The sequence below is a fragment of the Styela clava genome, chromosome 1, assembly GCF_964204865.1.
Source record: "Styela clava chromosome 1, kaStyClav1.hap1.2, whole genome shotgun sequence".
NCBI lineage: Eukaryota > Metazoa > Chordata > Ascidiacea > Stolidobranchia > Styelidae > Styela > Styela clava.
In genome coordinates, this window is record NC_135250.1 from 5,377,681 (window position 1) to 5,394,545 (window position 16,865).

The window sequence follows — 16,865 nt, forward strand, 5'->3', positions numbered from 1 at the left end:
CCGTACATTTGAACCCATACATTTGCACTCATATATCCGCGGGTTTCCATCTATATGAGAGTGCTAAAATCCATGGGTTAGGGTTAGTATGGGTTCGAATATCCGTGAAAAAAATTTTCATATATGCAATAGTATGCAGGTGCAATTGTCGTGGGTTCAAATTATGGGTTCAAATGTACGTGGGTTTAAATGCAATGAAACCAGCGTGAAGTATTCAACACTAAGGTTTAAGCATAAAAAGAACCGATATACGCATTTAGTACTTGCTTAATCATATATATCCTTTGTACCGCTAGCCAATGGATAGGTTATTGACACTACTAAATTATAGTTACCGGATCGTTTGTAGAAAGCCTCCACACCCCTACTGCAAATATGTGAGATTTGAGAAAACATGCCCGCTACGTTTCGATCACTGCAGATTGCGTTCACCGCGCTAACTTTGGAGCGGGCTTTCTACAAGAGATCCTAGTTACCTACTTTTATTTTGAATAGAATGTATATGTAATCATATAAATATGTCAGATTCGGTTGGAGAAACAACAAGCGGTGGATCTCGAGTTTTAATTTGTGTCGATGGAAGTCACAATGCCGAGCTGGCTTTCAACTATTATGCTGATCACTTTCACAAACCAAGCAACGAGATAGTTTTATTGCATGTTGCTGATTTAGTCATTCCACATTCACATCTGTATTATGGAATGGGAGTCGCTATGCCTACTGGGTCAACGGAAAGCATGCTTCAATCTGCATTGGAACAGGAACGAAAAAAGCTGAAAGAAATTGAAACAAAGTATCGTACGAAATGTAAGGATGCCGGCATGAAACATGATTTCATTACCAAGATGAAAGATAATCATGGCGTCGGTGCAACAATTGTAGAAGCCGCGATCAAGAACAACATGACTTTTATCGTAGTTGGTACTAGAGGATTAGGTTCTATAAGAAGAACAATCCTAGGGTCGGTTAGTGATTATGTTTTACATCACAGCCATATTCCTATGCTTATTTGTCCGAAACACGAAGAAAAATGAATATATGGAAGGAAGATCAAATTTGAATGCACGTGATAATGTATGGGTAGTTTCACCGATTGTGTGGCCGAATGCCATTACTCAACTAATTCAAAATTCCTGATTCAACTTCACTAGAGTGAGAATAAATGTTTTAATGTACTGATCAGTCATCGACTTTTCGTAATCGTTTAATGATTTTATTGACTTGTAATTGTAATATACATTTTAAATCTGTCGTAGTTACAAATTTGAGTAACACTGAGCAAAATACAGAATTCTATATTCAAAAACTTTACGGCAATTGCAGATAGATTTGGTTTATTTAATTCACAGTTTTAAGTATCTCAATAAATATATATGTATGAACATAGGATGGTATAATGGCTTGAATTCTCCGTTTTAGTACTATTATGGGCACCCCGGAAGTATTCTTACCAAGATGAGGCACAACCTGAACAACCCTAACCTGGTACACATACTACGTTCAGGTTGTGGGTCATTTTGGTACGAATACTTCCGGAGCATTCTATTATGCGTTGCTTTACTGAATAAAACACTACGGGAAGTGTAAAAAATATCGAATCGACTTCGTTCGACCCGGTGTGACGTTATGGAAAAATCTAAACATGTATTATAAGCAATTTTTTTAGAGTCAAATGCGACAAGACTGACAACTCGCCAATGATAATTGGTAGGCGAGTATTCTATCTATGCTGAGTTGTCCGCCCCGCTTCGAGTAGATCTAATAACTAGAGATAAGTCATTTTTCAGGAAATATTTTCCGAAGTACAAACTGGGAACCGCTGGTCTAATGTATTTCCAAAATCCAAGCGGAATAATCCTACTGACCTACGAGACAAGTTTTTAACCCTTCACATTACAGAAATGCAAGAATTCAGTGACGTTTTATTTACATACCAATGTGCACAGAAAAACAAAATCACCGGCATTTATAAAATAACGAAAAATTTTATTTTCAAAAAGAAATGTTACAAAACAGCAAGTAATAAGGCAGTGTGTTATTATTATCATGAAAATCGTCAGTGAAGGAAGGTATGAAGATGAGAGATAGAAGTGGAATTCCCATAAATATGATTGAACCACATTATTTCGCAAGAAAGAATCTCCTTAATTATGACCAACCAAGGAACAGAGAGGTCTATGACTAGGTCAAAATCGACTTTTTCCAAAAGATATTGCAATCAAATTTTTAATAATAGTCTGATACACAATTGTGCACAGAAGGCACTTAATTGAAAAACCTACTTTTTTCAACTATCCAGCCATGACCAATCTGGTAGTGCACTAGCACAGCAGGATTGAGTAATCAGATATGATCAAATGTATAGGGGGGAGTCCATAAAGTCTCGAAAATTTTCAAAATTGCAAATGGAATTTTTTGATACCCTATATTGTTTTGGCCGTGACAGATGTATTAAATGAGTAAAGTATACAATAACCGATTAAAAAACAACAAACCTGGTTAAGATATATTGAGAACTGTCTTCATAACAAGATTGAAATTATAAAGTTCTTTTTTATGAACACCCTGTATATTTTGACTCAGTATCGCTTAAAAGGCAGACTTCTCTGCACAAAGCTTTTCAACACTACAAGATGTCTTGAGAATTCATTTATTTATTATTTCTTTGAATTGAGCAGCCAACGATTCCACTTTTGCTTTCAAACTTTCATTCTTCTGTCTCAAATCGTCAAATAATGGGAGAAATTTCTGAGAAAAATATTTTGATGGTAATATTATTTCTAATTATTATAGAAAAGGTTTTTGGACCAGGAGCATCTGGACTAGCGGACCATGAAAGCGTGACGTGAAAAATTCGATTTTATGAACAAAGTTTGCAGTGTTACAAAAGCTAAAGCGGAAAACAATAAGACAAAACTAAATTTAATCGCAATCTCAACAAATTCCTTGAGTTGTTTTTGTAGCTAAAACATCAAAGTTTGGTCTTAGTTTGATTGTGACATCACAGGAAGGCCTGATTGAATCATTCAACAGGCCATAGTCTGCCCATGACAGTTCTAGTCTCTCACAAGGTTATCTCAGTCTGAATATCACTGGTCTAGTCTCAAGATAAGATGCAGTTGCTAACCGGACACATAATTTAATGCAGTCAGTGATGATTACTTGCGAATTCAATTGCTTGTCTTGAGACCAAGATCTTGTTTTAGGAAATATCAATCCTGAAATAAACTATGTGGTTTAAAAGTTTTAAATCACTGTTCCTGCTACAGCATTCTTGCACAACATACATACGGATCTAGTAGTGCAAAGACCATGAAGGAAGGATAGAAGTTTGTCTTGTGCAACCCGGACTGATAAGCTAAAAGTAAAATGTCCATTTGTTTTACCTCGTTGGTCTTTCTGATATCACTGTAAAACGTTTTTACTATTTCATCAATTTTTGATTTTTGCGACAAACACATTTCAGAAATTCTTATCAGTGATTCATCCATTTCATCTTCTTCTCTCTCGTTTCTTAGTTCAGTGGTTCTCAATCTAGAATACAAAAATTTATACAATGAAGCAGTGAAAAGCTGACTTGTGTAACAAGCAAGGCTAGGGTGCCATCAAAGTCGGCAGTTTGGCATGTTTGCACTGGAGTCGAAGTTTGAATTCTGAATTAATCCGAGTTAAGATTTTTATACTTTAAACCAGGGGTGTGCAACCTGCGGCCCGCGGGCCAAATGCGGCTCACAAGGAAAAATTTAAAAGATGATATTTTCCGAAGATGTTGAAATTTTCTGAAAAAACTCAAGTCATAGGCCACGTTCCCTTTAATCTGCACAGCTTGCCGAGAATCCCCGCGCAGTACTCTCGTTCTGCCGCTGACTGCATAAGTATTAAAATGTTGTGTTCTTTTCTATTTTTTCTAAGACCTTTTTTTTGGAGCTCACATGGCCTTCTGTTTCGCGCAACTAAGCTCTTAGAAGGAACGTTGGTCATAGGCCTCAAGTTTACTATTTTCTAGTAAAGGAGGCTCGCATACATTTTTACACCCTGGGTGATGAGGTAAAGAATTTTAATCTTAGAATTTTGTAGGTTTATCACCGAAATACTAATTATAGAAGTCTTAAACTTTAAATTATCATAATATTATTACATTTTGAGTTTCATTAAAATTGCATTCGATACATATGAAATACGAACGATTACAGCAGAAATAAAACCTTGGCTTACTTCTCTCTCTCAATCTTAACTTGAGCTTTAACATCTTCAAGTGAGAGTGAGTTCATTGTTTTCAAACTCTGAATATCTTCCTTTAACCTTTCAAGATCTTTTCTTTGTTCCTCCTCTGCTTTGTCAAAATCCTGCAAATCAAGATCAAACGGGTTTATTCCCTAGCTTGACCGAGAATGTGTCACAGTTTTAATGAATATTAGAAAAAGGAGAGGCCCAAAAACTGGTCCCTGAGAGACTCCACAAGAAATTGGGTATTCGAGGCAGCGCTGGCCATCAACAACCATAATGATTTAGAGATCAGAGAGAAATGATTTGATGATGGGAAACATCTAACTGGATATACCAAAGGACAGTGGTTATCAAAGGGTAGGGCGAGCCCCACAACCACAACGAGGACGTAGACATTTTTTCAGAGGGGACGTGTAGCTAATTCAAAATATGTGTTAGATTTAATCTTGCCCGCCCTATTTTGGATATTCACATTCATTTATTTTGGGAGTTTTGCATTCCATCCTCATATTTTCAACATGTTTTTTGAATAAGACAGGGAGCGCAGTTTAAGAACCACTGCCATAAGATCAATTTTTGTGCTGGAGTCGTGCCTATCCTATTTCTGAGTGTAAGAAAATCCTATTTACAATCTTTTGTTGTTCTTCTTCATCCTTTAATTTTTCGAGTTGTTGCGAAACATTTTCTTTTGATCGTTTCTGATCCATAATCTGTTCTTTCAACTGGAATTAGAAAGGAATGAGTTTATTAAACCTATTCAGACTTCAAAAATAAGTAGGCAAGAGAGCGAAATGAATTACCAAGAACTACTGGTACGGAAAAGGAAGGAAGCGATGAATTATGTAATAGTAATTACTGATTGGTGAAAAATTCCAAACCAGACAGGGGCGCAGCCAGGATTTTCAAAAAGAAGTTTCAAAACTAAATATCATCGTTGTCATGGCACCAGACATACTTATGTTGAGGGAAATTTGCCATTCAGAATGAATAAACAACGACGACGTAAATGTGTTTACAGCCTGAATAACACATCACGCTGACAAAAACAATCAGCAATTTTAGCTAAATGCAATCGCACATGTTATTAGCGACTTTTTTCAGTCTTCCAAAAGGAGCGTGGTTGGGGAGGTCGATCTTAAAAAAAACTGGCTGAGCACCTGAAACAATTCAGGAAAAGAACATTGTTTTGGGTATAAAGAAGATTAAATAACAAACCTGTTCTATGATAGTAGCATTATGATGTCTTTCCTGCTGTAATCTGCCAACATCCTTCAGAAACGAACCTTTCATAGCAATCAATTTGGGCTGAAATGAAACAAATGAAAATACTGTAAAAATAATATTCGCGATATAAAAAACTTTTGAACACAATAGGGTACTCCCGTAGTGTGTGTACCAGGTTAGGGTTAGGCCATCATTTTATTCCGATTTTCCTTATTTTAGTTCTATTAAAAGTTCTGTATTGGCCAAATGAATATACCCCCTGCCCATAGGTTTCAGTCCTTTTACGCAACTTGATGTAAAGTAGGCGAACAAAATTAGTTACCTCCATATTGGTACACATACTTCTGGAGCGCCACACAAAGATCCATCTAATTGAACCAAGATAATTAAACTTACTCTAATAACAGCAACCAAATTGTCAACGTTTTTATCAATCTTAGAACGATCTGTACTGAGACTATAATCAATGCCGTTAGCATTAGCAGCAGTCTCTGGTATGAGTTCCAGTTCTCTACATGCTTCTGTGTATTCCACGATTTGAGAATTGATCTGAATGAAAGAGTATCTATCGTTAAGATTTTAAGCTTGAGAAAGGAACACAAAGTTAGGCCATCTTTATCACACTGCTGAGTGCTGATTATTCTTCATTAGGTTTAGGGAGTCGGTGTAGGAGTTCGGCATGATTGTATTGATATTGAGGCCATGAGGCATGAGTTTTTCTAGCAACGGTGTGGAGTTGCGCGCGCTGAGTTTGGCACGTTTTCACAAGGAGTCAAAAGATTTGTTTTTATAAGCACATAGTCAGCAATGTTCAGTCAAGGATTTTACTAACGACCACATTCATGTGTCCTAACATGGCAAATTCAATTGGTATTTGTTGCCAAACTTTCCCTTCTTTCTAATCAAAACCAAAAATGGAATTTTCTGAGATGAGCAAACGGTGTTGAACTTACGTATTAAAACTAAATCTATTTTGACTCACTTTATCAATCATCTTTGATTGTTCAATTTGTTTCTCATAATATTGATCCTGCAACTGTTTACATCTCGTTTCCATTGATTTTACTGAGCCGTCTAATTGATTGAGCTCAATATTCATATGTTGGACATCTTCGACACTGAGATCCTGGTCGGAAAAAATGATGCAAACTACAAGAGATGTATGGGCAATATTAGGTTCATACAAAGGCAGTGGAAAAGAAATTTGATGTCAGACTTTAGCATGTTTTCACTTGAGTCTGAGTAGTATTCTTAAACACCACTTAATTGGGAGTTGAAATTTCGAATTGGGAGTCAAGAGTCCAGATGAGGAACGCAGAAGTTACAACGAAGAAAATTTGTCAAAACTTTGCATTAATTTTACTAAGTGTTTGACGATCATGGTTGAGAGTCAGAGTTTACATGTTCACAAACATCACTAAGAAGTCCTTTTGTACTGCTCACTACATTCCACTTTTTTCTTAATGAATTTAATACCAACCTGGCCAACTACAACAGATTGAATTTCTTTATTCGCCATTTCCATTTGAGTAGCTTGATTCTCCATTTCTTCTATTTTCTGTTGCATTGCTGTGCATTTATTTTGCACGGATTCACAATATTTATCCAATTGTTCAAAATAAACTTCGAGATCTTTTTTTAGCTTTTGATTTGTCAAATATTTTTCTTCCATATTCGTTTCTTGAAGCTAAAAAATAGAAACTGAATTTATTAGCTGAGATAGTCAAATTTACGCAAATAGACAAGGTATAAGGTAGAATTTGTAGTGAGTTATTGATGAAAATGTGTTTTTTATTGTATGTGAATGCTCAGCAATCTGCGTGAGTGATGTATTCTATGTTTTCAGTAATTTATGTGTCTGGAGGACCTAATACAATAAGAAAGTTACGGTACACAATCCTATATCTCCAAAGTATTCGAAATTCGATTCGAAAAAAAAATCCGATTAGATTCTGAAATCATTAGGTATTCGAAAATGCCCAGCCCTAATTATATGAATAATAATTAAATAAAAATTTGGGTCTTGTGTAGTTTTGTACCTCAAGTACTTCTATTGGACGTAGCATAACGATTTCTGCACATATCAATCCTAACCCCCCAGCTGACTACGCCATCCAAAAATTATGTCACTACGACATCACAATCACGACGATAAAGATCTCACTAGTGGTAGCAATCTCTCATATGGGGATCGTTGCGATAAGAAAACGAGAGAAATAGCTTGTTCATTTTCAGGTGATCGTATGCGAGCGCATCTCGGATGAGAGGTTGTATGTATGATGAGAGTTTGAAGGGCCTTATTGCGTCACTGTGACATTGTAGTGACGTAAGTTTTGAATGACGCAGGCAGGTGGGGGTTAGGATTGACATATGAAAAAATTGTAATGCTACGCCCAGTAGAAGTACTCATGGTAGAAACTACACTATACCCAAAAAATGTAAATATAGTACAAATTTTCTTTTGAATGCAGCATTCGTAACTGCTTCATGAGTTTGAGAAGTTTCGATTAAACAGTTAATTTAGCTGCTCATTACTACTACATTACCTTCTGCTTCATCTGTTCTTCTATTTCCACATGCTGATGTTTTAATTTGAGTTTCAAGTCTGCAACTTCAGCAACCATACCCTTGTTCTTCTCCGCTTTAGGAATAAAACAAAATGGTAAATATTTTAAATTTCAGGAAAAAATATTTTGTAAAATCTCACGACTCAAGGATATACTCAAATACTAAATGACATGTAGAGATGTAGTACATTAATGGACACAAAATTGAATGACAAACATGACTAACACTAGTTTTTCCTCAATAAAGTTTTGAAATCGTAGCGTGGCTTTCCCTAAGCAAAACAAAATAATTGTTGCAAAGTTTTCATGCTGTGATACTTCCCACAAATACAATCACTATTGTGCAACACCAAATTCAATACCAAAAATAAAATAAAGAATAAAACTTATAGAAATTAAAATTAGTAATTTTTGGACTTTTGTTAAAAAAACAAGCGACCCCAGAAGATTTACAAGCTAAAATCCCTTTGTCTGGATTCAGACCAGTGTTTCCCAACCCAGTTTTGGGTGGCGATCCATAGGATGGGAAACACTGGTCTAAATCCAGACAAAGGGATTTTCTGCCAAAATATTTTTTCAAAAACTTCAATTACAGTATGTGAAATTCACAAAATCACAACTGTTTTTCTGAATATATTGACTTCTAAGTTTCTCAATACTGAACTGCAATGTGTTGATATAATTCTGAATAGTTTTAGTAGCTTCTGTCATTTCATTGGTCATCCATAGTATTGCTCCTTTACTTCTAAGTGAGTGCATGTTATAATGCTTTAGAAAAGAGATTTTTGTAGACTCAGTTGCTCAATTCTTGGCTTCAATTTGAACAATGCTTTAGATGGGCAGCAATTGAATGGTAGACTTGACATTTTATTTCATAATAAGAATTACCAATTTGGTCTTTCAAAGCGTTGTCAATCTCAGTAAAAGGAGCATTCTCTCCCCGCATGAATGCGATATAGGTGGCTTGAAGATATTCATGATGCATCTGAAATGGATGGAAACGTCACAAATCTAAGCATTGGGTAATTTGTAAGGCAGTCGAGGCTATTAGAGTGGTCAGATGCATTTTGTGACATTGTAAAGTACAATAACATTAAGTCGGTCTGCTACAGTGCATTTCTGTCATTCAGCCAGTATGGGTTTTCAAAAATGAAAATTAGAAACTCACAGTACGATTTAATAGCCTCATAGTTAAAGCCTTTGACTGGATAGCTACCAACATATCCCTGCAGGTTAAGAATCTCAGAATCAAATTCAATGCTTTTCCAAATTGTGTAATAAATTGGGTGGTTGAACCATAAAAAGCCCTTTCAATATATAAAAAAGTGGCTTCTTGTGATATCTTCCAGGTAGCTTATATAGTTACCCAACAGTACAGTAGAGACTTATACAGAGCCTTGTTTAAAGAGAAATGAGTATAAAAAAAAAACAGAAAAAAGAAGGGGGTAAACCCAAAATATCACAAGAAATGGTTTTATGAAACTAGCAACAACACTGTGATGATGCCTCAATTATGACCAGATACTGATTCATTACTAGAAGATATAATGTTGTGACGTCCCTACCTTTTGTTTTTTGTCACCAGCGAAGCATATTTCATCCAATTCAATTTCACTGTCCTCCAAGGATTTAAGATACTAAACAAAATAGAAATAGGCTGCAATCAATAAATCAATTTTTCAAGTGACCATATAGTCCAATCTAATATATTTTAATTTTGAAGCATATGATTGAGTCATTGTACATCAAAATTATTCCAAATTTTATTTCGTTGACAGGAAAAATTGAAAGCAAAAAATAGAAAATGAGTGACTTGCGTTTTTCTAAAATAATACAATAAACCTTTTTGTAACTTTTAATTTCAATACTCTTCCACTTTTTTACAATAAGCTTTGTATATTTGAACCTAGATTCATGTACCATCAGCTACAACTCAATCTTTATCTTAGGGCTGGAAAAGCTAATAAGCCAGCACAACCATGTCAAATTAGATATGGGCAGGGCTAACCAATAAAACCAGCATTGCCATGATTAGTATAATGAACTGTGTCATTGGTTACAATAAAATACAGGATTGGTCAGCCGGATATTTGTTTCAGATGTAAGGAAGCCGTACCAACCAGCGGATACATGAACCACCCTACGACCACGAGGAGTCCAGCAATCCTCTTGAACATAATTATCTTCCACTATATTTGAACCTGCAAACCCACTGAGGGTAATCAGAGGTGAAACAACAAGCGTATTCCTAACACTTAGCCAGATGCATCACCTTTAGAACCTTTTTCAAAACTTAAGAGTATCGACATTAAAATCCTTGAATAATAAATCATTTACCTTGACCAGGTCAACTAACCAATCCAGAGCTCCTAATGCATTTGGCCACGCACTCATTGCCCCAACGTTACTCAACGTACTTTTTGACACACTGAATGGATAGCTAGATGAGAAAAAAACAAAAATGTAATGAGGTTTTTATTTGTAAGCAGGAGAGAATGATTGCACCAAATGGTGTTGTAGAATCCATTGTTGCATCTTGCATGCATTATAAAAAAATAGTGTCAATAGCTGATATTTTGTGGGGAGTTTCACCTCTACTCTGAACAGAGTTATGTATAATTCATCACTGATACATAAGCAAACTTTGAATTTTGACAACAGCAGATTTCATTCATAACCTGAATATATCCTAAGAACTTTCAGATGAATAGGACTCTTTTTTTTAACAAATTTTGACAAAAAGAGCAATTGATACCTATAAATGTATAGCTTTAGTATTAGTATGAAATTATATACCGTGTGTATCATAAAATTGGTTGAAATTAAATTCAAGAATTCCATACCAATATAGGCTTGGCGAGTTTTATATATTTATCCCACGGGAAAGAAAAGCCGATAAGACGGCTGAACCACATGGCGAACCAGGGCCTCTCGTCCGATTACCAGTCCATGTCGCCATGTAGGGTATGGAATTAGCTAGGTATTTGTTTACGAAAGCAAAGATTTTGTTGGTGGAGTAAGCCGTAACCGACCAGCAGTTACGTGAACCACCCTGTATGGACGAGGAGTCCAGCAATCCTCTCACACATTTCTAAAGCTCAGCAAGATGAGCCACACAGCAAGCCATTAATAGTTAAACACAAAGACGTGTTTATATCAAATGCATTAATATGCATTATAGGAAATATATACTTATGATCGGAGAGTAGCTTGAACATTTCTTCTTCCGGCCGAACAATCATCTTATATCCCGGTGAGGCAAGTCCATAAACAAATTCAACAATTCGAAAATATTCTTTATTTGTGGGTGGACTCATTAGTTTTGCTGTTATAGGGTGCGGGTAGCCGTGGTCTTTGATAAACTGTGAATATTAGGGTTGAATTTCTTTTAAAAAGGCTTTAGGAAAGTCTATTTTTCAAAATTCAAATATTTCAATTTGAAAACTGTGATTGATAAATTGCAAAATGTATCCTAATCCTATTTAATGAAAGATTCATATATCTGGATAATATAATCCGAATTTGTTTAAGCAAGGTCATGTAGCACATTCATTCAGAAGTGAAGAAAACTAGACTCTCAGCAATGGCGACCACTAAAATATCATGAAATTTATGATTGTACCCAAAAGTTTTAGCAATCTTACAGCCATTTGTACACGCACAAAAGTTATGTTCTTTCTAGAAATGGTGTAATTCAAATGGTGGAGGGCGACAATTTTTCGAGGTTAGTTGTTAGACTTGATCTTGCCCGCCTTATTTTGGAAATTTACGTTTCATTCATGTATTTTTTGAATAAAACATACTTTTCTAAAAGGGGGGTGCGGCTTTTGAAGTTTGAGAACCACTGCTCTAGAATATGTTCCAAACGACCTGGGTTCTGTTTATTTGGGGTCAAATCGCCGCAAGACATTGCAACAGAATATTATACTAAAATTCCGAATAACAAAAACTTGAATTCTTACATTAACAATCTCATTAATACATCTCCTCATGTATGGTTTGTCATTCAAAGGTCGAGTATCTTTGACAACATGATGATCCGATCCACCGAAGTAGGAAGATCTTTTCGATGACGATTTGATGCTGGAATGGGCTTAGAAAAAATTAAGTAATATTGAATCAAACAAAGCAAACGCATTTTAAAGTTATTTAATATAATAACAAAACAACAATATCAAATATCTGGGCATGGCAGTTGCAATTCGGTTCTGGTAACTGAGCACAGCGTATGCTAAAAAGAATTGCTGACAAGCACGACTGAAAGTGATGAATTTCAAAAAATTCAACATCGATTAGTTCATTAGTTGCCAGAAAAGCATATTTTTTCCAACAACAAAAAAAAAAAACAACAACAAATATCTAGCAAAATGATGAAAATAATAGCGTCCTAACAGCTTCATCGTCTTTTGAGTACTGAAAACTCGGAATTGATTGGCCCAATAGAAGTGGAATAAAGTATTTCCCCCGCAAACAAAAAAAAACACCAAGACGACATTGCAAAACGATCTAAAGGTCCAATTTGTGTCCACTGTCCAATAATGTCAAAATATCTTACGTGGAAGAACCTTCCTTGAGGAATGAGGTAACGGTGTGCTTCTTGGTAGTTTTGATGCACTTGCACCAGTTATTGAACTGCGAGATTGTAGAGAATCACGACCAAATGATGATTTTGTTTTACGACTCATTGTGGAATAGTACTAATAGTCTAATACCATAACTAAATAAATGATTTGATAACATAACTAAAACAAGATAACAAAAATATCAAGATGATATATTAATGCCTTTTAAGGCAGTTGTGAAAAACTATATTCAATGGTCTCAAAACTAACGTATGCATGCAATTGTTTATACGCTTCTTCATCCCTTTCGTTCAGAACAAGGCACAGTTGAAATTTAACGATACGCGAGGAGCTACATTTCTGGAAGAACTGAAATCTTTCCAGTTTGACATTCGCATCCATTCTCCCTGGGTGAGATGATAGGCATGGAATTTGAACCCGAGGTTAGTAACCTGCGATGACAACACAGGTATTAAGTCTAATGATTTCACCACTACGCCATCGTGCATAAATACAAAACTGATAAAGAACATCATATGAATAATTTTCTATTTATAGGTACAAAACAATTGTCACCTGTTTATTGCCTGAGATATGAACAAGCACAAGGAGTATGGAGGCTCAATTAATAATGTTTTCAAATAAACTGAATTACACTAATTCCATTTTACAAAACTAGATCTTGGCATGGATCTTTTTATAACATGTTGCAAAGGAAAGTCAAAAAGATTCTGGATTCTGAAACTTTATTTTTATTATGGAATAGTGAATATATACCGGTACTAAATCAGCTCGTCATCAATGAGGAACACATAGAAGTATTTTCAATGAGCTTGAATTTAGAAATACTGAAAAGGTCAGGAAAACAAGGCTTTGATTACCCTTTTTTTAGATTTCAAAATGAGAATGAACTAAAATTATTTAATTATATCAACACTTGAACTTCTGCTCGTGTATGATTGAGATTGTTGAGACACAAAAGTTGGTACTGCTGTAGCCTGTAGTATATGTACCACGTTAGGGTTGGGCCATAATTTTATTCCGATTTCCCTCATATTAGTTCTATTGTGTGTTCGGGGACTGTCTGTGTTAGCCAAAGGAATATACCTCCTGCCCATAGGTTTCAGTCCCTTTACACAACTTTGTGTAAAGTAGGCAAACAAAATCAGTTACCTCCATATTGGTAGACACACTTCTGGATCGTCCAAATGTTTCATTGAACACCGAAGTTGCTCAAAAACCATTGCACCCTGCTTGTTTTTTAAACATAAATCGCTAACCATTGCAAAAAAAAATATCATCTTTGCGGAATATCTGAAAAATCTGCAATTGAATTATCAGTAACAGGAAAAGAAACAGCAGGTTCGCTCTCACATACAAGGATGGCTTCAAGTTTACGTGCTGCTAGTTGCGCTTCGGCAATTTCCGCTAAGGCAGTTTGAATTCTGTTAAGTTCAAGTTCTCCTCTCTGCACCAGGTTTTCAAGATTTGCAGCAGCAGCCTGGTTTTCTTGCTCTAAACGAGTTAAATGAGCAGCCTGTAATTCAGGCGTACTTTCTTCGCTTGGTAACGAGTCTACTAAAACGTTTATATCTTTAGCAGTTCTTGTTATTAATGTAGCAAAAAGTTTGACGTTTTCATCAGTTGAAATAGCAGGCTCCTTATTTCCAGTTTTTTCTAATCCAGCAAATGATCCAGGTGGGGCATTCTGTTGTAGGATTCCAACGCTGTTGCAGAAATATTCCGCCATCTGATTGACGGCATCTTGAAGTTGTGTGAGACGATCAGACATACTGATGAGCAAAATGTTCCAATATTATTATATTCTATTTTTCAAATATTACTTATTTAGAGCTTACAATCTATAATATAATACATTTCTGATACATTTATAATAAAGTAGTATAGGCATAGTAATATAACATATCACAATTGACTGAGCACCTGAAACACACAATTACTTAGAGCAACAGTCACAGCTTAATATATTCTGTGAATTAATAGATGCTAAGGGAGTAATATACACAACTATACTGGTTCATCTTGGTTGAGTAATCAAAACCAAAAATAAGTTGCCGCTTGTAAAGAGCAACAAAATTATACAAATTTAAATACTTCTTCTACATGAACTTGTGTCAATTAGCACATGTAGGGCTGGGTAATAAAGTGACATGCATATTAAAATTATGTTATTTCATCAGCCGCTACCAGTGTTCCCTCTAAGGTGTGCGCGTGTGCGCGCGCACATAGCTTTCAGAGGCTGCGCACACGCATAGATTTACTGCGCACAGACGTATTTCGATGTAATGTAACAATGTGCTTGGTTGGCAGGTTGAGAAAGTTTGTTGTTGGCCCACTTATTACCGGTTAGAACGCCAAAATTTCTTCATTGTTTTTTGCACAAATATTATTCATTTCCAAAAAAGTGTGCACACACCAAAATGTCTGCGCACACATACTACAAAAAATTAGAGGGAACATTGGCCGCTACAAAAGCATAATTTCAAAATTGTCGAAAATTTCAATACAGCATGACAGGAATGAGTATTTATAGCTTAGACTTCTCTAAATTCATGAATCCTGACTGTAATCACGATCACAAAAATATAACATAAAAGAAATAAAAATTATAGCATGACCTAATCGCTATTTATAGAATGGACAAGAACATAATGCACCATTTATCGATGACAAACCAGCTACGATATATTGCTGGAAACAAACAAATTAAAGTGGAGTAATGATAAAACAATTATAGACATTTCAAATTTCTACTCTGGGTCATTATTACTTACGGTAGTTTCAAATATGGCATATCATTCACAACAGAATTGTTTATTTTTTGTATTTTCCTACAACAATGCATAATACACGTCCCATAATTTTGAAAATGAAATTTAAAAAATAAAAGTTACTCCCGTAGTATGTGTAGCTACTGTACCTCCATATTGGTACACACACTTCTAGAGCGCCAAATATGGTACATGGAAATTGATTCGACATACACTTGATTTATATGCACCAAACTTAATGATTTGAGTAAACAAAGACTTCTACTGCGACAAATTTCATTTGAACTTAATTATTTCGATTCAAATGGATAAAAATATATTCAAGTTTTGCTTGAACTTGCAGAATCATCTTGAACATTAAGAAATAATTTTTGTATAACATCATGATCTAGTAAATGCAAAAGTTCGGTGTCATTTTGTGCGTGCTGCTCTGGAAACATTTTTCTTCGAAGTTCGTTTGTCAATGAGTTACCACTTCCACTGCTGTGGCCACTGTCACTGTCGAAAGTATCACCTTCTGACGACGAAACCCCTTGTTGTTGAAAACTCCATTGCATTTGTTTTTCTTTTACATCTTTCAGTGATTTGAGAACATCTCGTGCGTTAACTTTATCAGTATTTTTACGTTTTGTTTCCATTCGTTGAAGTTTCGATTCTAAATAATTTAAATAATCCTTGTTTGACTCATATGACACAGATTGCTGATTTGTTGGAAATTCTGAATCATTCTGATCATTAGATATAAACGAATCTTCAAATCCTTGATCTGTATCTTGAGCACCAGAGTCTGGATCTGTGGCACCTGACCATGGGTCGCTCTCCGCAGCAACGTCATCAAAATTGGCCTCAAACATGTTGCCTTCTGATGGAAATTCAGGACAAAAATTTGAGTGTGAAGCGGGCCTGGTTCCAGGGGCCATCACAGAAATAAACAAAATTTATGACACTTTTATCAACACCAGGTTTTTGAAGAGCGAAAAATGTTAGTAAAATGAATATTGCTAACTAAAACATAAGATAAATATTACAATTTGCAGTACAGGAGCAGAAATGAATCAATAATAGCCATCAAAAATGTATTTCGATTTTATCAAAATCAGAAGACCTTCTGCAGTTTCATAGGAAATACAAAAATTACGGTACCCTACTACCTGACTACAGACTACAGTACCGTACGGTACCGTACCGGTACTATCCTATTGGCTACGGTATGCTATCGGTAGTGCTGTAGTGGTAGAATCAAGTTCAAAATGTGATTAGAGATTCAGATTGCTGGATTGCGGACAAACATTGTAAATTTCAGAAATAAGAATTTTGAAATCTAGTCATTCAGATTGCAGCATTGAAGCGATAAAGCACCATTCATACAGTCATTTGGACTCATTTCTGTTTAAGAACTTTATACAGTTATACTGGATACGGTAATCAATTTCTGAATTTATTCAAAATGAACACAAGACATACCGTACCGGTACGGTAATTGGTCTAATAAA

General features: G+C 35.5%; 4 protein-coding genes across 4 annotated transcripts; 1 reads left to right on the forward strand and 3 right to left on the reverse strand.

Annotated features, from left to right (window-relative positions):
* Positions 1-440: 440 nt before the first annotated feature.
* LOC120339843 (putative universal stress protein SAUSA300_1656) lies at positions 441-1,291 on the forward strand. The gene has a single exon (XM_039408057.2). It carries the CDS (start codon positions 519-521, stop codon positions 1,032-1,034), a length of 516 nt encoding a protein of 171 aa, XP_039263991.2. The 5' UTR covers positions 441-518; the 3' UTR covers positions 1,035-1,291.
* A 611-nt stretch (positions 1,292-1,902) lies between these two features.
* On the reverse strand, positions 1,903-12,784 carry LOC120339827 (kinetochore protein NDC80 homolog). Its single transcript, XM_039408034.2, has 15 exons — positions 12,574-12,784; positions 11,981-12,111; positions 11,211-11,380; positions 10,356-10,458; positions 9,584-9,655; positions 8,907-9,003; positions 7,998-8,092; positions 6,932-7,138; positions 6,434-6,577; positions 5,848-6,000; positions 5,443-5,532; positions 4,857-4,949; positions 4,216-4,346; positions 3,387-3,534; positions 1,903-2,748 (listed from the first exon to the last, which is right to left on the reverse strand). The coding sequence occupies exons 1-15, from the start codon at positions 12,701-12,703 to the stop codon at positions 2,647-2,649; spliced, it is 1,866 nt and encodes a 621-aa protein (XP_039263968.2). The 5' UTR covers positions 12,704-12,784; the 3' UTR covers positions 1,903-2,646.
* Positions 12,761-14,399, reverse strand: LOC120339834 (mediator of RNA polymerase II transcription subunit 21-like). Its single transcript, XM_039408046.2, has one exon. The coding sequence runs from the start codon at positions 14,370-14,372 to the stop codon at positions 13,878-13,880; it is 495 nt and encodes a 164-aa protein (XP_039263980.1). The 5' UTR covers positions 14,373-14,399; the 3' UTR covers positions 12,761-13,877.
* Positions 14,400-14,441: 42 nt separating this feature from the next.
* Positions 14,442-16,426, reverse strand: LOC144428188 (uncharacterized). Its single transcript, XM_078117074.1, has one exon. The coding sequence runs from the start codon at positions 16,290-16,292 to the stop codon at positions 15,693-15,695; it is 600 nt and encodes a 199-aa protein (XP_077973200.1). The 5' UTR covers positions 16,293-16,426; the 3' UTR covers positions 14,442-15,692.
* Between the last annotated feature and the right edge of the window lie 439 nt (positions 16,427-16,865).